The 20249-nt window shown below is 51.7% G+C and overlaps 9 protein-coding genes across 12 annotated transcripts; 5 read left to right on the top strand and 4 right to left on the bottom strand.

Annotated features, from left to right (window-relative positions):
• Positions 1-1062: 1062 nt before the first annotated feature.
• Positions 1063-5135, top strand: TERG_07156 (uncharacterized protein; the record flags this gene model as incomplete). 4 transcript variants are annotated; one of them, XM_047750338.1, is made up of 5 exons in its annotated part: positions 1063-1384; positions 2050-2280; positions 2351-4640; positions 4714-5008; positions 5077-5135. In XM_047750338.1, the coding sequence occupies exons 2-5, from the start codon at positions 2180-2182 to the stop codon at positions 5133-5135; spliced, it is 2745 nt and encodes a 914-aa protein (XP_047607159.1). In that variant the 5' UTR covers positions 1063-1384; positions 2050-2179. The 4 variants fall into 4 exon arrangements, with proteins under 4 accessions (XP_047607159.1, XP_047604707.1, XP_047607160.1 ...); XM_047748719.1 differs by having other exon boundaries at positions 1063-1675; XM_047750339.1 differs by having other exon boundaries at positions 2050-4640.
• A 126-nt stretch (positions 5136-5261) lies between these two features.
• TERG_12521 (uncharacterized protein) lies at positions 5262-5684 on the top strand (the record flags this gene model as incomplete). The annotated part of the gene is made up of 1 exon (XM_047751466.1): positions 5262-5684. One exon carries the CDS (start codon positions 5262-5264, stop codon positions 5682-5684), a length of 423 nt encoding a protein of 140 aa, XP_047607158.1.
• Positions 5685-6286: 602 nt separating this feature from the next.
• Positions 6287-6595, top strand: TERG_07155 (diphthamide biosynthesis protein 3; the record flags this gene model as incomplete). Its single annotated transcript, XM_003232259.1, has 2 exons — positions 6287-6478; positions 6533-6595. 2 exons carry the CDS (start codon positions 6287-6289, stop codon positions 6593-6595), a joined length of 255 nt encoding a protein of 84 aa, XP_003232307.1.
• Positions 6596-7076: 481 nt separating this feature from the next.
• Positions 7077-7779, bottom strand: TERG_07154 (ferroxidase; the record flags this gene model as incomplete). The annotated part of the gene is made up of 2 exons (XM_003232258.1): positions 7077-7340; positions 7408-7779. The coding sequence occupies 2 exons, from the start codon at positions 7777-7779 to the stop codon at positions 7077-7079; spliced, it is 636 nt and encodes a 211-aa protein (XP_003232306.1).
• A 464-nt stretch (positions 7780-8243) lies between these two features.
• TERG_07153 (uncharacterized protein) lies at positions 8244-9514 on the top strand (the record flags this gene model as incomplete). Its single annotated transcript, XM_003232257.2, has 1 exon — positions 8244-9514. The coding sequence occupies one exon, from the start codon at positions 8244-8246 to the stop codon at positions 9312-9314; it is 1071 nt and encodes a 356-aa protein (XP_003232305.1). The 3' UTR covers positions 9315-9514.
• A 35-nt stretch (positions 9515-9549) lies between these two features.
• TERG_07152 (uncharacterized protein) lies at positions 9550-12588 on the bottom strand (the record flags this gene model as incomplete). The annotated part of the gene is made up of 1 exon (XM_003232256.2): positions 9550-12588. One exon carries the CDS (start codon positions 12586-12588, stop codon positions 9673-9675), a length of 2916 nt encoding a protein of 971 aa, XP_003232304.1. The 3' UTR covers positions 9550-9672.
• A 772-nt stretch (positions 12589-13360) lies between these two features.
• On the top strand, positions 13361-13645 carry TERG_07151 (mitochondrial 54S ribosomal protein YmL33; the record flags this gene model as incomplete). Its single annotated transcript, XM_003232255.1, has 1 exon — positions 13361-13645. The coding sequence occupies one exon, from the start codon at positions 13361-13363 to the stop codon at positions 13643-13645; it is 285 nt and encodes a 94-aa protein (XP_003232303.1).
• A 221-nt stretch (positions 13646-13866) lies between these two features.
• Positions 13867-15777, bottom strand: TERG_07150 (uncharacterized protein; the record flags this gene model as incomplete). The annotated part of the gene is made up of 4 exons (XM_003232254.1): positions 13867-14878; positions 14933-15066; positions 15136-15613; positions 15677-15777. The coding sequence occupies 4 exons, from the start codon at positions 15775-15777 to the stop codon at positions 13867-13869; spliced, it is 1725 nt and encodes a 574-aa protein (XP_003232302.1).
• Positions 15778-16404: 627 nt separating this feature from the next.
• Positions 16405-17974, bottom strand: TERG_07149 (uncharacterized protein; the record flags this gene model as incomplete). Its single annotated transcript, XM_003232253.1, has 6 exons — positions 16405-16506; positions 16558-16617; positions 16666-16953; positions 17020-17660; positions 17726-17804; positions 17873-17974. 6 exons carry the CDS (start codon positions 17972-17974, stop codon positions 16405-16407), a joined length of 1272 nt encoding a protein of 423 aa, XP_003232301.1.
• Between the last annotated feature and the right edge of the window lie 2275 nt (positions 17975-20249).

Below are 20249 nucleotides of genomic sequence, written 5' to 3'. Positions count from 1 at the left end.
TGCACGTGACGATGATTTTGCACAGTTAAAAGACCGATGGCGCGTAATCTTCAGCTCTTCTTCTCTTCTTCTTCCTGATGCTTCTCCTACGTATCTGGACTTCACAAAGGTGCCGGCTACCACAGATACACGACTTGTGGGCTATGTTATACCATCTGCCATCATACCGTCAAGGTCTCTCTTTATGTGGTTCTCAGATGCTACGGTATGCGGCGAATGGCTAAGCCATCCATGTATCGGAATGCCCCAGGAATCAGCTCATAGAGTCTGCCCTTAAGACTCCGGGAAGAAATCGTTGTGGAATATTAATTTCGCAGGCTGGAAGCAACTTGTTTGCTTTCTTTCCTGGGGTTTTGGCGGTCGCTTTTTTTTCAACAAGGGGGTTGGAGGGCTAAATACCCCCCCGGGAATTAAAAATATCCCCGGGAGGCAGGAAAAGCAAAAAAAATCTGACATAAGGGGCTCCAAACCCCCCCCCCCCCCCCCCCTTATGACGAAACATGTTACGGGAAAAATTCAATAGAGTGTGCGACTGCCATGAAAAGAAGAAAATATAAGACCAAGGCGAGAGAGCACTGCAGATGAGATTTATGATCTATGCTGCAGGACAAGAAACATGCATCTGGACTGGTCGAGATAGGCATCGCCGTGTATGGAAGACTCCAGCGCCTGTCGCCGCCTGCTTCTCCCACTCGCATCGTCGCAGCAGCAACAGAGATCAGAGACAGGAAGAAAGGAAGCAAAAAAGCAGGAGGTAAACAGGGCGTATTGCGATACAGCGTAATGTACGCAGGCAAGCACGCAAAACACGCCCGATGGGGGCGCGTCGATACAATACCATACGGCGTCCTTTCAGGTAGAACGTCCCAAAACAGACAGAAGTGGGACCAGCGTATCCAATGGGAGCACGACGCGTCATCATGTAGCCAATCAGGAGCGAGAGAATCTCCACTTCAGGGACCGCCCACATTAGTTCGGCCATCCGAGGCTAGCGGCAGGAGGCTGCGGTGATTTCCCAGCAGCACGAACGAGGCCCGTACTTATAAGGATTCCTCGCACCCCCCCCCCTCCTTCTTCCGACCTTCTTCACTCTTTTCACGCTTCCTGCTCTGCTCGCATTGCCCCCGTGTTCCGCCCCTTTCATACCCTTGTTGCCACGCACCGCGATAAAAGCCTGCCTTCGCTCCCGTCTAGCAGGCCCACCCACGACTGACACGTCACACACCGCCCACCGCACTACACCCACCACACCACCGCTCCTTACGCGCACGCACTGGCATTCCTCTTTCCTTTCTCTTTCTAGAAAAGAGTAACTTTCTTATCTTAGGCAAGCTTCGTTGCTTATCTAAGCTTGTATCCGACGCATCACGGACTAAGTGATAACGTAAGCACCCTTTTTTCTCTATCTTGTTCTTCAGTTGCCGCCGCGCTTAAGTTCGCGCCAACCACGGTTCCTCCTCCAATAAGCTGGCCCGTCCTGCTGGTAAAAAGAGTGACGATATCGGCGAAATCTGCGTCTATATAAAGGCCTGTCCTCTTCCACTCTTCTTCCAATCTCCTCGGCCTGCCTCCTAAACTTAATCCAGACCTCATTCATCACCTCAAGCGGTTCGGACCCTGCCATATCACAGAAAGTGACTGCCACCGATACCTCTACCCTCCTTGTTTGGAAAAGGTATATATCTTGATTCGAGGGTATATATCCTGGTCCTCGTCGTGTGTTCTACTTGATACCCTGCTGTTTGCTATCTTCACCTTCACAGATGATTGAGCAGGACAGCCTGCCACAATACCTGTGTTCCTTTTATTCTCTGAGTGTGCTTGTATTCTATACTTCACCGCAGTGTGCTTTGAATCAAGTGAAGCACTTAATTGATACCCAACTCACTGCTTTCTCACCCCTTCTGTCCTTTTGTTTCTCTCACTTTCTCTTGCCCTCTGTCGCGCCTTTATCTTCATCTTCTGGATTCCCCCCCTCCCCCTTCTTTTGCTTCTACTTTCTAAAAAAGCTTGAACTCATGACTTACTTCATGTCTGCTTTACCAATAGTCATTTCTCATCTACTACGCACCACTAGCTATCATCGAGAGGCACCCTCATCTCATCATCAACTCTTTGCTCCTAGCGGCACATTAGACGCGTCATATCACGACCCGAGGGCCCTTTGGTATCTATAAGTATGGGAACGCCGCCGAATGAAGGCACCGAAGCTATTCCCAACCCTCTCCAGCTAGATTCACAGTCCCAGCCTGAAGCTCAGGCTGATTTAAACACCAAAATGTATGTTGCTGTTGAGTCGGGCTCCTCATACTTCTTTCTTGATCTATCATTTGGCTAACGACTGCTACAGTGAATCTAGTTCAAAGGGTTTGCCTGATAGGGTCAAGCCAGACTTCGAGCAAGTGGAAACTCCCGCTGCAAACGGAAGTTCCCAGCCACAGCTGAACGGCCATTCATCCATATCAAACGGCGTGGAATCAAAGCCAGACGTACCCTCAGAGGCTGATCTACTATCCCCTGTCGACCAGCCGTCCAATCATAAAACCGCTGGTGTGGAATCGGAGACTGCGGCCTTACATCTAGGCGAGGCTACCAGAAACCAGGATGTGAATGGACAGCCGGAGAAGCGTCCTGCGGTAGAGTCCACTGACCTTGATGCCAACATGGATGCGTCAAAGGAAGATGTTAACAAGGGAGATACTGCGAACGCGGATACAGCGATGGGTCAAGATGATGAGATCGACCCTCTATTCTCATCAACTGAAGCTCCTGAGCCAGCTCCATCTTCAGAGAAAGCCCCAGTGTCCGAACCAGCTCCAGCAACGGCGCCAACCTCAGCTCCTCCAGAAGGGCAGAAGAAGGAACAACAGGACATGGACCATGACATGGATGTCGCCCCTGCTCCGGTAGTATCACAGGCTGAACCTTTGAAGACAGAGGACCATACAGCGCCTACAGCAGTGCCTGAAAGCAGAGAAAAAGACAAGGAAGACCACGTTATGGAAGATGTGCCTGAGGTAGCTCCGTCATCTACTGGAGAGGCAGCCACTACAAAGGTCTCTCGGGAACGCGAAGATGATGACGATGGACGGGCAGCCAAACGTACAAAGACCGAAGACATTAGCTCTGATCACCCAGTGGCCGAAGCTTCAGCCCTTCCACCTTCATCTTCTGGAGAGCCTGCTCCTCCTGCTCCTCCTGCGACTCCCGCCGCTGGCACTACGAATGGCGTTCCAGACCTACACCGGGACCTGACCAAGGTTCAGGTAAAATTTCTCATCCGCACAATCCAGTCCTTGAGGCGCATTGGTGATGGTCAGATGTTCAAGGCTCCTGTCGATATAGTCAAGCTAAACATACCCACGTACTATGACTTTGTCAAGCATCCGATGGACCTGCAGACTATGGAAGGCAAGCTCAAATCAGAACAATACCGAACACTCCAGGACGTCATAAACGATTTCGAGCTCATGGTTAACAATTCAAAAACATTCAATGGGCCTACTCATGTGGTCTCACTGGCAGGTGATCGTCTGTACGAGCACTTCCAAAAACATCTCAAGAAGATGCCTAGCCACGATGCACCTGAAATCACTCCCGCCGAAAAGAAGAGCAAGAAGGCTGCAAGTGTGCCAACTAAAACACAACCATCTCGAAGAGAGACACGACCACCTGTTGCAGCACCCGCACCCCCTCCTCCGGCTGCTGCTGCCCCCGCTGCTGCCCCCGCGGCTCCACGGGCCAGTAATGCTGGATCCCCAACTTTTGCACTTGGTCCAGAAGGTCTCCCCCTTATCCGTCGTGACTCGACTACGGCTGACGGCAGACCGAAGAGATCCATCCACCCACCTAAGAATCGAGACCTACCTTTCTCCATGAAGCCCAAGAAAAAGAAGTTCCAGCAAGAACTTAGATTCTGCCAGGAGGTTCTTAATGAACTACACAAGCAGAAATACTACTCACACACCTCGTTTTTCTACTTCCCTGTCGACCCAGTTGCTCTCAATATCCCTAGCTATCACAATGTAATTAAGAAACCGATGGACTTGCAGACAATGCAAAAGAAGCTTTCGGAGGGCCAATACGAGAACGCAAAGGAATTCGAGGCAGATATGCGTCTGATTTTCAAGAATTGCTATAAATTCAACATCGTTGGCGACCCCGTGTACACTGCTGGAAAGGCTACTGAGGCGCTCTTCGATAGCAAATGGAGTCACAAGGATGAATGGGTACACAAACATGAACCTGCCTCAGGCAATCAGTCAGCCGGCACCTCCGAAGAATCTTCTGAGGAAGAAGAAAATGAGACCGACGATGACCAGGAAAAACTGTCCATGCTGCAGAAACAAATTGCAGAAATGTCAAAGCAGGTTGAGGCAATCACCAAGAAGAAAAAGACCCCCCCTGCTTCGAAGAAGCTGAGCAAGTCTAAGAGTAAAAAAGATGTGAAGAAAGGCGCTGCCAGAACGACCGACAAGAAGGATAAGAAGGGCGGCGGCTCAAAGGTTAAAGGAGAGAAGGGTGGTCGCTGGGTCACCTACGAGGAGAAATCCTTGATCTCAAACGGAATCAGCAGCTTATCAGAGAATAGAATGCAGGAGGCATTGACTATTATTCAGAAACACGTGCCTTCTCTTCGGGTAAGCATCTCCCCGTTTTATATCCCGTTTTCTTAATATAAGATTTCCCCCCATATTAACGGTACTCTTGCAGGGCGTGGGCGAGGATGACATCGAACTTGATATCGACGAACTTCCAAACCATGTTCTTGTGATCCTCCTCAAATTCGTCAAGAAGCATGCTGCTCCTTCTATTCTGGAGGGCTACGAGGAGCCAAGTGAACCAGAGCCTCTCCCTTCCTTGCCCCAGCCAAAACCCAAGAAGAGCAAGCCAATGAACAAGACAGAGCAAGAAAAGCAAATTCGTTCTTTGCAGAGTAACCTGTCTAAGTTCAAAGGCGGCGCTGGCGCTGCAGTGGCGACTACCGGGGGACCTTCTTATGAACAGGGTAAGTTTACCAAAAATAGGACTCAGCAGTTAAGTCTAGATGTTGGAGCTAACTCTGTTACCCTCTAGCTCCCAAGTCCGAAAGCAGCGGTGACGACGAAGACTCGGAAGAGAGTGAAGAAGAGTAGACAAGCCATGCTCTCACTCCATCGACTCTTTCTTTCCATTGTGCGTGGGCAAGAAAATCATGATGTTGAGACCATGTCACTCATCTCTGAGGTTTTCTATTCCTGTTAAGAATACATACATACAACATGTATCTATCAGCAGGGATAAGAAGGTCCACCTTCACGCCAATCAAACACGGGTTGCCACACCAAGCCAGCAATTCAATGTCCAACAACGACGTTTTCTCCCCTTCTCTCTCCCATGACATACCATCTTTCTACCATCCCGCACAATCTCTCCAAATCATCGCAACTAATGTTCATGTAATCAATTTAGACTTCATTCCCGTTCCTGTCATTTTGAACTCACTTTCTCCCTTTCTACCGTCTTCTGCTTTTTCAACTCAGCGCAAAGAAGGGACTCGGACATGGAATTCACTGCATCTGGCTATCGAAAGCACTCTTTATCTTCTCCCCCATCTGTATGTGTTTACGGAATTTTTTTTTGTTATTTCTTACTTCCTTTCCTCCTTTGTTGCCTTTCCCTTTTGCCCGGAGTTTCGACGTTAGGTTTGTCTAGTTTGCTATTGGTACCTAATTTTTTCCTTCTTGTCAGTTTTGTTCCTTCCTTTTCTTGTTGGTCCTATTTTTTGCGTTAAATTCTGGGGAGTTGGCTGTTGTTGATATCCAGGGGAGCAAATCGGCTGCGTGAAGCCAAAAACCATGCACTAAAAGATGTACCAAGACATTTGTGATGTACGATTATGATAAAATTGATTACGGCTATTAATCAAATCTCTTGTTCTGGTTGGCTGGTTACGTGTGTAATTTAAACATATTTATTTCAAAATTATCTCCTTTTATTGGTTGATTTCTTGTATTTCTCTACTAGTCAGTATCAGATTACAAAGATCATTATTTAGCCGTAAGTTACCTTAATAGGAAATGAGTTGATGAGTCATCAACACAAATTACACATGACCTCTATATAATCCATGAAGTATCATGTGATCTCCTCGATAGATTAGAAAATGACATAATAAAGTTAATCTTATCAAAAACGCCACCAAGAAATTTTGACTGAACAAAAAGCCTTCGTCACGCTTAAAGAATACACTTCGGTCCTCGCAGATTTCTATCATATTGTCAGGAATAATAGACGGTGCTATATCATGGCGGACTCAGTTTCTATCTACGATGAGATTGAAATCGAAGACATGACCTTCGATCCTGTGTTGCAAATATACCACTACCCATGCCCATGTGGGGATAGGTTTGAAATTGGCCTCGCAGACCTGCGCGATGGAGAAGACATCGGTGTCTGTCCTAGCTGTAGTCTGATGATCAGGGTCATCTTTGATGAGGTGAGATTTATCTGGACGCAAACTGGGGTCTGCGGCTAACATGTGTCTGTGCAGGCTGATTTGCCAAAGGATGACAGCGGCAATAATGGCGGAGTGGCTACTGCTATCACAGCGTAAATGATGCAAGGGAAAGACTAAATGTCGAAGACGGATACGACCGAACAAGCCGTCACTACTTTCGTCGAGACTCTCAGATTACGATGGGAAGACAAGACCTCGCTGAGACATACTACTACTAATATCGATTCCACTCGTGAAAGACGCCGAGCCATGCCGCGAGTATGAAAGAAGAGAGCCAGCTCCGATGCTAGGCCTGCCCGAGCAGGAGCATATAGTATACAGTATGTGGAAAAGCTCCTGTACGGTTTTCGGGAGATATAGACCTCATGTCTCGAGGCAAGCGGGGATATGGCCGGGGAAGAAGTCCGAAGAAGCGGAGCACATGAGCCTTTGTCGTACAAAGTGTTGTAACGTTCACAATGTGCCATAAGCAAAAATAGCATGTACATGTACAAATGTGTTATGATCTTCACAATCAAACAACGTCTAGCTGGATGCTGACAAGTGCAAATCCTGAAGCCTTACAACAGGCGACTCTTCATTCATGGATCTTTGCTCTCAACTCCAGGTTCAGCTCTGCGTTCAAAATATCTGTCAGGTTCGTCCCATCACGGAGGTATATCCACTGTCCACCGATATAATCCCGAGTGCCTTCTTTCTCGGTCATCTCGTCGCCTTGGACAACCCAGTCGAACCGCTTGGGGCCGGATATTGGCGAGCTGAGCCATATCTGCTTGTTCGGGGGCTGCTTGTTGAGGACGTAGGTGCCGATCCCAGGAACGACGACGTTGAGAACTCCGGCCTATGTCAAACGTGTGTAAGTAAAGAGCGGTTAAATTCTTCCTTCCGGACAAATGAGCTTCACATACACTGTACTCGGCTTCCACCTCTGATCCTTGCTCTTCCTGGGTCCTTTCTATCTCTGCCATCAGGGCATTAATATATTCCTCAGAGCGATCACGGTATTCTGGCTCTGATATGTATGACGCTTCGGTGACCTGTTTGACACCGATGTAGTTGGGCTCAGGATTTGGTGGAGCAGGATCTGAGGAGCCCGGTGTGATTCCCTTGCACGAAGCAGGCGACGAGCAGAATGATCTCTGTGGAATTGATCGGGAGACTGTCGGACGGATTGCCCTTGACTGTATACGAGTTGTTGCGGTTGTGATGCGAGAACGATGCGCACGAGACGAGGAGAGAAGCGAGCGAAGAGCTCCTCGGCCGACGGCTTTGTATAGCATTGTGACAGTGACAGGCTCGTACCTCTACAGGCGATGGTATCGATTGGTTCTTCGTGTGCTGCAAAGTAATTGACGGGCTGTAGTTGGTGAGAAGTTGACTTTGCTGGTCGTTGTTGTTTTTGCCTGTGGAGAAAAGACGGAGCTAGAAAGGTTGCGCAAGATGACGTCGATGCTCCCGGATCAACAACAACAACAACACCAACTTCGGCGCCTTACACTCCAACATCCAACAAGGGACCGTTGACAGGCAGCTTTCACTCCTAGTCGGCGCAGATCCACTTGAGTCTGGGCTAGCTGTGTCGAACACGCTTGACTATGTGGATAATTAAGTCTTATTGTCAGGCCATTCTTGCATCTGGAACCAAGCGCCTAGTTCAATGATAAAACACCACTTCCGGCAGCTAATCTCTCATACCACGCGTGTTCAGGGGACTCGGGCATATCAGATCACTTACTCTAGCGGGATGGGTAATTCCAGAAGACCCGGACGGGACGGCGGAGGCCAGGGGAATAACAATAGGGCCAGCAGCAAGCCGCCATTGACGCACTTTCTCTGCATACCCCTGATAAACGAACAGTCGATATACCAGCTTCAAAGCTCCCTGGCTGAATTCAAATCCTTAATTCCACTTGTCCCTCCTTCTGGCCCAGCGGCAGGCCATGCGCCTGACGCACCACTCGTGCCGTATGGAGCTCTGCGGCCGCTCGGAACGCTGCATTTCACGCTGGGGGTAATGAGTCTAACCAGTCAAGAACGGCTGGATGAAACGCTGTCTTTTTTCCATTCGCTTGATCTGGCCTCTATAATGCAAGAGGTGGAGGAAGAAGCAAAGTCCAAAGACGAAAGTGATGCAAAGGGACCCCTATCAATCGACTTGGTATCGCTGCATGCCATTCCAAGAACCCGGGCTGCTACTGTTCTACATGCCTCACCATTGGATACCTCAGGCCGGTTGTATCCGTTTTGCGTGAAGTTGCGAGATAGGTTCATTGAAGCCGGATTTATGCATCAAGACATGGTTAAGGCCAGACCTCGTAATAAGGTGGTTCCAGGCGAAAGCTCCAAGGACAACGAGGGCTCCGATGAAAATGGAGACCAAGGGGAGGAGGAGGAAGATGCCAGTGTATCGACTACACCAACTGTGAACCCACTTGTCCCAGAATTCAAACCGCGTCCATTGCTTCTTCATGCGACCATCGCTAATACCATTTACCTTGGCAAACGAAAGCCGGCGTCCCAACAGGGTGGCAAAGGTCCAAGGGGTAAAGACAAGTCATTAGTGAAATTTGATGCAACTGAGCTGCTGGAGAAGTTTGCAGGAAGTCGGCATAAACAACACTCTGCTGGTTCCAAGGACGTCAAGGGCAAGGATGCTGAAGTTGAACGTGAACCGTTCATATGGGCTAAGGGGGTTTCAATTGATAGGGTATGTATTTGCGAGATGGGTGCGAAGCCAGTACCCCATGATGAGGCAAAGGGCGGGCCAGTACTGGGACAAGAATATAGAATAGTCGATCAGCGTCGGCTTGATTGAGGATCACTTTTGGCATACTTAATGGGATAATAGAGGATATGTTCAACATTTACTGGTTTTCTGATAGATTGAATAAACGGATATTATTCTTATTTAAACCCATCTCCATCCTGCAAATCCACCTAGTGTATGTTCTAATTCACACAGTTGGCCCTTTTGAACACGGTAACTCCATGAATGCAGTCCCATCAAGCAAACGCCCGGTACTTCGTCCATCACTGAAAGCCGCGATGGAGAAGACCTGATATAAGTAGTTAAATAAACATATTAATAAAAAGCAAAACATATAGCCAAAAGATTTTGTGCCAATATATTCAAACGTCAGCTCCAAGTCACGTCACCCGAAAGGCATATGGCTCTATCTGACTCTTCCCATGAGTGTATCAGGGCCCATTTCAACAGATAGCTCAGCGGCCTTTGCCTTGATGGCGCTGACCATGGATCTCTCAAAGTCGTCTCTGCACCGCAACACAGCTTCAACCCAGGACAGCTGCAGATCCCAGTACTCGGTTTTGAACCCTTCGTAAACCACAACAACACCAGCTTTGTCTGCCTCGAGCAATCGAACAAGCCAATCGACAAGTCTCCATCGGTCCTTGATACCTCCGCCAAAGGAGTCGGGGAATTTCTGGAAAAAGCCAAAGACAGTAAGGATGTCGTCTTTGAATTTTTCGGTGTACGGGTCTTGACGGCGGAATTTGGCGCCCTTGTTGCGTACGCAAGAGAGGTAGTGGACCAGTAGCTCGTCGGAGATTTCTTCTACGAGGATATCACGTAGAGACGGGTGGAGGACGGCATGGTAATCGCTTATGTAGTCTTCAAAGGTAGAGATCATGCGCTTCATAGCGAACTCGCCGTACCATTTCTGGGTGAAGAATTCAGGCAGCGTGGTGCGGAAGTCGACGGAGAAAATCAGGTCGATGAAGACGGATATGCAGTGCGTGCCTAGATCGACGTATCCGTCTCGTAATACAGCGACTTCGTTGGCTGCTTGGGCAGTTAGGTATTTGTCTGTCACGAGCGGTTCGAAGTCACGGTTGAAACGGGTCAAGTGGCCTAGCTGGCCTGAGGCATCGTTGTCGTCAATACAAGCGATCTGGTCGTTTGCAACGGCGATGAGCCAGTCCTGGAACTGCTGGAGACTCTCGGGCTGGTCGATGGTGGGCGTTTTGTACTTTGCACATTCTTCGTCGAGCATGGTCTGCCACATTGACTGGCGGGTCTTGAGGGAGCGGAACATAGCATCTACCACGCCCTCGGCGACGTCTGTACGCTGGGAGGCGCCGGCAGCCTGAAGCTGTTCGTGAAGCATGCGCCACATGTCTCCGAGGGTCTTGGTGCGGAAGAACCCGTCTGGGTTGGTGTCGAGGGAGTCCATGTCACGGTCGAGGAATGCCCGTTTGTCGGTGTTGAACATGCGGTCCATCCATTCATCCAGGGCCTTGACGATGAGGTTACGCCAGTCTTGTACGAGTTCGCCTTCGCGGTCATCGAGGACGTTGGGAACGAGGTCTGATGCTTCCCATCCGAGTTTCTTCATTTTCTTATAGTACTTTTCCGACCAGTTGATGATGGCCAGCATGTTGGCAGCGGGCATCTGGGGGTCATCAACAAACTCGATAAGCCAGTCGTGCATCATGCGGTGGTATATGTCGGTGTATGTCTTGAATATCTTCCACTTTTTCGGCACCAGATTCTGCATCCCCTGCTGGACGGTGAACAGGTCATTGAAGAACCACTTGAAGCTCTTCTCCAGTCTGTCCGGGTCATCTAGGAATTGCTGTTTCGACTCTTCAAAGTTGGGCTGGGCGTACAGCTCGATGCTCTTGAGAAAGTTCTCCTTGTAACCCCTGATAGTCTTGGGCCCGATGTTCATAGACTTGAACCTGCTGGCGAGATATTCATGGTCCTTCTGCGCATCCTGCAGCGCCCTGACTTTGGCATCGTTCTTCTCTTCGTTCGCAATAACGACAGCGAGCCTGACGACCATGCTGCGGTTATCAGCCTGGATGAGCGGGATGATATTCATGCAGGCAGTGCCCAGGTGGTCGTCGAACCACTCAATGGCCGGGTCAAGCCCCTCAAACAGCTCGGTCAGGGTGGCCTCGCTGCTCTTATCCTTGGCCCTGCGTATCTGGTCCATGGCCTCGTCTCGGAAGTCCCGCAGACGCGAGAGGGCCATGTGTACGTTCAGGAGGTTGGGCTGGTTTTCCATGTCCATGTCGTCTTCCCGCAGCATGCGCTCTACCTCGGCCACGTCAGCATGAAACGTCTCGAGCCCCTTCTTCATGAAGAGCACCGCTTCGAAATTGCGCTGTATCTTGGCCAGCTTGTCTATCTGTGCGAAATCGCCGAGAGCAGACTGCGACTCGGCCCAAAGCCTGTCGATGCCCTGCGGCCCCATCTTTGCGTCCATGATCTGTCTCCTGCCTTCGGCCAGGTCAGCCAGGCTGCGCTGCACGAGCTCGAGCTGGTCCCGCAGCCCTTCTCGCAGCTGTGAATCGACATTTTCTTTCTTTCTGATATATTCCGCCTTGAGCACTGATATCTTCTCCAGGTCTTCGGGGTGCCGTAGCAGGTCCTCTAGCCGGGGCACCACCAGGCTTCCGTCCGAACCGTTTTCGTCCGCCATATCTGGCGATGTAGTAGAGGACGATGTCCGTGTGGACGTAGGAGGGGTATGTAGGATCAAACGGAGTCGTTCTTGTTCAGGTTTGCACGGGGGTTCACTGTCATGGTATGCCGGTGCCTGGACCGGGGGAGCAGAGCAGAGCGAGTCGCTGCTGGAGCTTGTCAGGGGCGGCGTGAGTGGCGGCGGCTCCGGCGAGGGCACAGTCACTGTTCGTAGCGTCGACAGTCGTCTAGGAGCAGCAGCTGTCCATCTAGAGTACTGTCTCTGTTGTTGCTGTAGTTGTTGCTGTGGTTGTGGTTGGCGGGCGATGTTGATATCAACGTCGACCGGACGAGAATCGCTGTCAATATCAACACTGGGCGTAGGCGCAGGTAACTCGACCTCGACCTCGACCTCTGTCTCCTGGATCTGTATCTGTATCCCACCTTTGGCTTCCTGCTGCTGCGGCTGTTCCGCGATCCCCTGAAGCTCTTCGTGCCGTCTGCGTATGCGACTCGATCTGGTGCGGCGTATCTGCGGCCTCTGAGCAGCAGCTCCCGCGCCCGCGCCAGCGTCCTTCTGTTCAAAAGCAGCTCGTCTTTGCGCCACAGACGGAGTCGACCCTGGCAGGAGGCTGAGCCGGACTTTGCGACGCTCGTTCATCGTGGCTCTCGAAGGAAAAAGCAATGAAGGAAGGGATGGAAGGGCGTTGCGGCGGACAATCGATGATCCGTCGTAATTTTCTCAGAACCTACGACGAAGGACCTCAGGGACTTCAAAGGACTGCTTCGATCGGTTGCAGAGATCAATTGCACTTTTGACGGACGATAGGCAGACAGTTGGACAGTTGGGATAGTCGGACAGCCGGACAGCCGGACAGTCGCGTTGGTGGTTAGTTATCTTGCTTGGGCCGGTCGAGTTGAAGCCGCGGACAGCGAGCAACGAACAACCACGAAGAAAGACGAGCAGGAAGCAGATTGAACTGAGCAGGACTTGACTGGACGGGACTGTTTCATACGCCTGGTCTAGGACGGGACGCGAGATCGATCGATCGATCGACGAGCAGAGTCAGGATTCAATCAATCGGACGCAGGAGCTGGAAATATCACCCGCGCTCTTTGATACCGCAATCAAAATCAGCGACGAACAGCCAGCAGCCAGCAGCTTGACGAGGATCAATCGATACCATCAGGATCGAAAGAGAGGAGGGGAAAAAACGTCCCAAGACGGACTCCCAGCACGATTTGATATCAGCACTCAAACCGAGACAAAGACGAGACGAGGGCGAAACTATCCTTGCAAGCAACACACACACACAACACATCTACCAATTCCTATCAATTCTACCAATTTCTGCTCCTGCACTGCCATATACGTTCTTTTGCAGTCCTCTATTTCGAATTTACCAGAGTTTTCTACGTTGACGCAAGACGAAATGTCCTACTTCCGCATCACCCTTCTTCGGTCCGCTATAGGCCTACCGCGCAAAACAACAGGCGTGCTGCACGCCCTGGGCCTCAAGAAGCGCATGGCTACCGTCTTCTACCCCGTCAGCAGAGACGTGGCGGGCCAAATCATGAAAGTCAAGGAACTCGTTGCCGTGACGGAGGTAGATAAGCCGCTGAGTCGGGAACAGCTTCGGTTACAACGCAAGCCGGATCCAGGATACTACGTTGAGAGGAGGGCGGAGGAAGTATGGCGGGAGAAGAGGGAGGCATAACTACACTACACTGGACTGGAGCTGGGGGGAAATCATGTATTATAGATAGATGTATTGATACTTCTGGGTACGTTGGTTCTTAGGTGTGCGTGAATGTACAATTGTGCAGAGTAATAACGATAACAATAACAATATACACCGACAGCCCGAGGAATATACAAGTTTCTCGGTTTATAAGTCCGTTCATCCAAGACAGTAGATGTGTGCTGAGTGATGCCAGGTTAGTTGAGATAGAGAGTATCGAGGAAGCCCTCTGCGAGACGAAGAACAATGCTCTTGTCCGGAATGCTGCCTGCAACGCCGTACAAGGCCGAGGTATCGCCGCGCTTCTTCTCGACTTTGACGCCCGCAGCCCGTCGCTGTTCGGCCTTGAGCACCTCCTCGCGCACCACAGTGGTCAGATCGTCAATCAGCTGGTCCACGGCGTTGGCGGTAGGCAAGGTAAACGCAACGTGCATTGCAGGAGGCGACTGGAGGGCATTCAAGTGCCAGCCCATATTGGTCATGGCGTCCGCAACATCGTAGATGTCTACCTCGGGAGTGGACGAGGCGAATCCAACGACACTTACCATGGGCTTACCCACGACCTCGAGGGTAGAGCGCAGACTGGGGTTCTGACGAATGGCCCTTTCGAACTTGCGAGCTGCGTTGACGATCTGGTGGCAGCTGTCGATGTAGCCGGACTCGCCGACGGCCATCATGCTGGCCCAGCAGCCTGCGATCAGGGCGCCGGGACGAGAGCCGGCCATTGAGGGAGAGGCGTAGACGCCGCCGGGCCAGTTGGGCATGACGAAGTACTGGTATGTACGCAGCGAGCGGTGGCGGTAGAGCACGACGGAGCTGCCCTTGGGGGCAAAGCCGTACTTGTGGGTGTCGACGCTGATGCTGGTGACGCCCGGCTGGCGGAAGTCGAAGCCGCCCTGGTCCTCGTAGGGGGAAGGGAAGCCGGCCTTTTTGAGGAAGGCGATGGCGAAGGAGCCCAGACAGCAGTCGATGTGCAGGGGGAGCTTGTAGGTGACGGCCAGGCGGGAGAGGGCCGGGATGTCGTCGACCAGGCCATGGGGGAAGTTGGGGGCCGATCCGACCAGCAGCACGGTGTTGGGATTGATGAGCCGGCGGACGGCAGAGATGTCCACGATGTAGTCTGGGGCCGGGCAGGCAACGTAGTGCGGCTTGATGCCGAAGTACTTGCAGGCCTTGGTGAATGCCGCATGGGCGGTCTCCGGTATGATCCTACCTAGCCATTAGCACAGACATATATACAAGTAGAAAGACAATTGAGCGTACATCTCAGGCTCGGTGACCCGACGCTCGGCCAGGGCCTTTTGGCGAGCAGACAGACAGGCCATCAGGATGGACTCCGTTCCGCCGCTGGTAGTCACACCAGCAGATCCGTCCGGCGCATGAAACAGCGACAAGACCTGTCAAGTCAGCATCTTTCCTTATTTCTCCATTATTTTAATTAGGATTGATTGCTCGATGCGACCTACGATGGCAACGACCTCAGCCTCCATCTTCCTGACGCCCGGAAAGATGTCAGGATGGATAGGATTAGAGACGGCAAACCGCCCAAAGGCCTCGGTCTGCAGTTTCAACAGCTCGTCTCCGCCATGGTAGACGGCGCCGCTGACCTTGCCGTCCTCCCACATGGTATGCTTCATGCCGCCCAGCTTCTCGAGCTCGGCCATGACCTGGTCGTTGCTCATGCCCTTCCTGGGCAGACTGACGAACTTGACCATGCCGGGCTCCTGGGGCGCCAGTTTCTGCTCGAGCTTGGTCAGGGCGGTCTTGACCTGCTGGTCGACCTGGGAGCGGACGCCCGGGGCGCGCAGGAAGAGCGAGTAGAAGACCAGACGGAGGTAGACGTAGAAGTTGCGCAGGGTGCCGAAGATGCCATGGCCGCGGAGGGTGTAGAACGAGCGGCGCAGCAGACGCAGCAGGAAGACGAAGAAGACGATATTCCGGGCTCTACGGCGTGTTAGTATGAGGATAGAGGTAGAAGTAGGTGCTATAGGGGTAGGATGGACTTGCATGTCGAAGTTGGAGAGCGAGAAGACGGCGCTGGAGGACGAGCGGGCGAGGGCCATGAGCTTCGCCTGCATCGCCATGGCCGTGGGCAGCGCCTGAGCCATGATGCTTGATCGTACGAGTATCTTTGGGATTATTGAATGTCTTAAGATGCTTCAAGTGTCTTTAGGGTCTGTTTAAGGGTGAAGGGAGGGCGTAGGTAGTTGGATGAGTCTGGGGAGGCAACGAGCGACAGAGACGGAGCAACTGAAGACGCCGGCCCTCCACTGCGCAACCGGACCAGCTGGAGCCCGTCGAGCGTGCGATGGAGTCTCTCCTCTTCGGCGTCAAGGCTGGAGTCGGATTTGCTGAGCGCTGGCGGGCGCGGATGGCGGTTCCAAAGGAGCTGCGGGCGAAGGGAAGAAGAAGAAGAAGAAGCAGAAGCTGCAGGTTCCGAGGTTGAATAATATTATTATTTTGGCGGCGAAGAAGCAGCGACAGTCAACAACGAAGTGACGATCTAGTGAAAGTTGATAGCGGTGGATTGATAGATGTAGATGTAGTTGATGATAGAAGTTATGGAGAGGAAGACAATTTAAGAGCAAAGACGGAGTTGAGGTGAAGATGGGACGAAAGCCGCAGACATGTGAAGAACGGCAGATCCCAGCATTATCAGAGAAGTTATTACAACGAAGAAGTGGTCTATTCTATAGCATGTTGTACAGGGTCAATGGCTAAGGTCAGAGTAGAATCTAGCCGGTGACCTTGTAGATGCACTCGGCCAGACGCTTGACGTTGTCGGAGGTGATGCCGGCGACAGAGATGCGGCCGTCCTTGGTAGCATACACGGAGTGCTAGAGGATGTTAGCAGAGAAGTAGAAGAAGAAGAAGAAGAAGAGACTGACCTCTTTGGCAAGCTTCTCCATCTGGTCTGGCTTGAGGCCGGTGTACGCAAACATGCCGATCTAGAGACGTTAGCACTGGTATATAGATATAGATATAAGAAGACGTACTTGAGAGGTGATATGGCTCCAGTCGTGCTTGCTGCCGAGCTTCTCGAGGTTCTCCTTGAGCAGGGCGCGCATCTCGATGATGCGGTCGGCCATGCCCTTGAGCTCGACGAGCCACTGGGCGTTGAGCTGCGGGTCGTTCATGATGGCGGAGGCGATGCGGGCGCCGTGGACGGGCGGGTTGGAGTACAGCGGCCGGACGAGGATCTTGATCTGCGAGTCGACGCGCTTCTTCTCTTCGGGAGACGCACAAGCAACCGAGAATGCACCTACACGCTCGCCGTACAGGCCCTACCAAAGTCAGCATCCAATCCTACACTCTGCTGGATATACTTTCATCCAGCAGTATAAACGCACCATATTCTTAGCAAAGCTCTGGCACAAGAGCAAAGGCATATCCTGCTCGGCGAAATATCTCAACGCAAAGGCGTCACGATGGATATCACCACTCGCAAACCCTTGGTACGCCATGTCGAAGAAAGCAAAATGGCCCTTTTGCTTCATCACTTCTGCAATCTTGCGCCACTGGTCCTGCGTCGGGTCCACGCCCGTCGGGTTATGTGCACAGGCGTGCAGCAAGAACACACTCTTGTCCGGCGCACTCTGCATGTCCTGCAGCAGGCCGTCAAAGTCGAGCCCGATGGTGTTCTGGTCGTAGTATCTGTACTTTTCGACGGTGAGGCCAGCGTCCTTGAAGACGGCTGCGTGGTTGGCCCAGCTGGGCGTGGGGATGTGGACGGTCTTGGAGTGAGGGTAGAAGCGCTGCAGGAAGGCCGCGGCGACGCGCAGGGCTCCCGTCCCCGAGATGGTCTGGGTGATGGCGATGCGGTCCTGGGCGATGAGCGGGCTGGTGGCTCCGTAGGCGAGTTTGGCGGCAGAGGCAGTGAAGGCCGGGATGCCGGTGATGCCGGCGTATTCCTTGTCGAGGCTGGAGGAGACGACCTTGGACTCGGCGGCCTTGACGGACGGCAGGACATACGGCTTTCCTTTGTCGTCTCCTATACTCTTGTCAATATATATATATATATATGTTGTAGCTTGTAGGTGTAGCTGGTGGACCTACGGTAGGCACCGACGCCGAGGTTGATCTTGTCCTTGAAGGAGTCGGCCTTGAAGGCCTCGGTGATGCCCAGGATGGCGTCCTACAGCAGTCAGCATCGTATTTCCTTCAATTGAGTCTTTAATGAGTCCATTGAGGCTGGTATCTTACTGGAGGCCCCTGGGGCACAGCTCCCCAGGTCGAGGACTGTCTCGTGCCGGCGACGAGCAGGCGTCTGCCCACGACCGCCCGGCCAGCTATCCGCGAGAGCATCTTGAGAGTGATTCTTAGAGCAGAATAGAAGAGATTAGCAGGCTAGAATGCTGTGCTAGCGATGATAGACGCTGGAGGTGAAGGTGCTGGCTGTCTGGCTGTTCTTTTGGCTGGCGAGAAAAAACGCCCTGGAGGTGACGAGGCGCTTGGCTGGGCTGGAAGAACAGATTCGCCGTAGCAGCAGACAAGACATCGTAGACCAGGCAGTGAAGGAGAAGCAGCAGTGATAGTCGTAGAAGTAGATAGTGATGGCTGTAGTAGTAGATAGCAGTCATGGTCAAGTCATGGTCAAGTCATGGTCAAGTCATGGTTGCAGGTAGAGATCCTGACCTTCATCACCATCACCATCACCTCGATCATCACTCTTACTCTCTCTCTCTCTATATATATCTATCTACTCTCTCTCTCTCTATATATATCTATCTACTCTCTCTACTTATGACTTCAACTCGCACTGACTGTAAGACTGCCTCTAGACTGCCTCTAGACTGCCTCTAGACTGCCTCTAGACTGCCTCTGCTATGACTTCCGCCTGTCCCGACCACTGCCTTTGCCTCAGTCCTTGACTCCTCGACATCCTCACTATCAACTCGACCATCTTGCGGTCAGACGAAACAGCCACAGGGTCAAAGCCATCGAAGAAGCAAAGAGTGAAACTATCGTCTCCTCGTCTTCGTCTTCGTCTTCGTCTTCTCTTCTCTTCCTCGTCTTCGTCTTCCGGTCTGAGCGCAGGACATCCGCATATTCCTTTTGCTGCCAGCCCCCTTCGCTGCTCCACGAATCGAGTCACCCCCAGCGTCCGGAGAGGAAGTTGAGAAGGGAAGACTAGGACGCGCCACCAGCATTAGTCCTCGCTGTCAATCTCGTCTGATGCTCGTCTCGAGGGTTCATGGCTTCGCTAGTGCAGTGGCCAGTCGATCCTCGGCTGGCTTCTGGCTGGCTTCTAGAAACAGCCACGTGTGACTATCTGTCTGCAGGGGATTACAGTGTGGTTAAGGTCATGATGTTGAGGTCAAGATGGTCATGATGTTAAGATGGTCATGGTGGTCAAGATGTTATGTGGTTATGGTGGTCAAGATGGCAGACCCTGGCTATATCAGAGATGCTAACAAGTACCAAACTGACTTCTCCAGACTCATCCTCCACCTCGTTGCTTCTTCCGATGAAACGGGCTTCTCTGCTGGCCCGGCCGTGAAACAATGGTGCATCTCAGACGGCTTAGCCACCACCACCGCCGGGCTCGACTAGTGGCGAGCACTCTTCTTTACTTTCACTTTACCTCAATACGATGGAAGAGGAAGGTCGACGGAGAGAAGACAGGACTGCAGAGAAGACGAAGAGAAGAGAGAGTCGAAGAAATAAGCATCATGCATGCGTTGGAGGGTGGACCATCTGTTTCATGCCATCCTTGCCGGCCCTGGAGGCCCTGGAGGCCCCTGGAGGCCCTTGGAGGCCCTTGACCAGCGAGCCCATGCCACGGCGAACAGACTTCCAGCTAGAAGCGCTAGAAGCGTGCGAGTGGCTGCCGGTGGTCTGTTGGCTTGAAACGCGGGATCAGATACAGAACGATTCAGGATATCAGGATAGAATCAATTACAGAGGACAGGACAGGACAGCAACTAGGGATGAAGTCTCTACTCTACGGAGTCTATCTACCATCTACCTATCACTCTACCGTCACCAAGTCAAGTCCAGTCAAGTAGATCAAAGTAATATCATCCCATCCTCAGCTTGCTTTTTCCTCTCCTTTTCTTTCTAGAAGACCAGAAGAACTCATCGCTGACCCTGACTCCCACTTATTAGCTGCTTATTACTTAGCTTAGCGCTCGAGGATCCTCCATCCACTGCGTTTCATCGCCTTCTCTCGTCTTCTCGAAGGTCTTAGCCTGGCTTAATTCTTGTCTTCTTCTTCTTCTTCTTCTTCTTCTTCTTCTCTGGCTTCAAAGACGAGGAAAAAGCAACGCCAAAGAAGCAAAGAAAAGACGAAGAAAAAGCACTGATTCCGGGCCTAAACTTGATCTCTTCTTCGTCTTCTTCGATTCTTCTTCTTCTTCTAAGTCTCTGCCTGGCTGATCTGCTTCTCCGTCGTCCCTTTTATTAAGAATCCTCGTCTCTGCGTCGCTTTTCTTTTCTTTGACTCTTCACGACCTCGACTCGACTCGACTTCATCTTCAAAGACTCAGTCAGTCTCTCTCTCTCTCTCTGTCTATACGGCGAGGATCTCTCGGTCTCCTGGTTAGTCTCTTTCTTTTCCTATTATTGTCATTGTTATTGT

Source organism: Trichophyton rubrum (genome assembly GCF_000151425.1).
Source record: "Trichophyton rubrum CBS 118892 genomic scaffold supercont2.9, whole genome shotgun sequence".
NCBI lineage: Eukaryota > Fungi > Ascomycota > Eurotiomycetes > Onygenales > Arthrodermataceae > Trichophyton > Trichophyton rubrum.
This window is presented reverse-complemented; position numbering and strand designations above follow the sequence as displayed.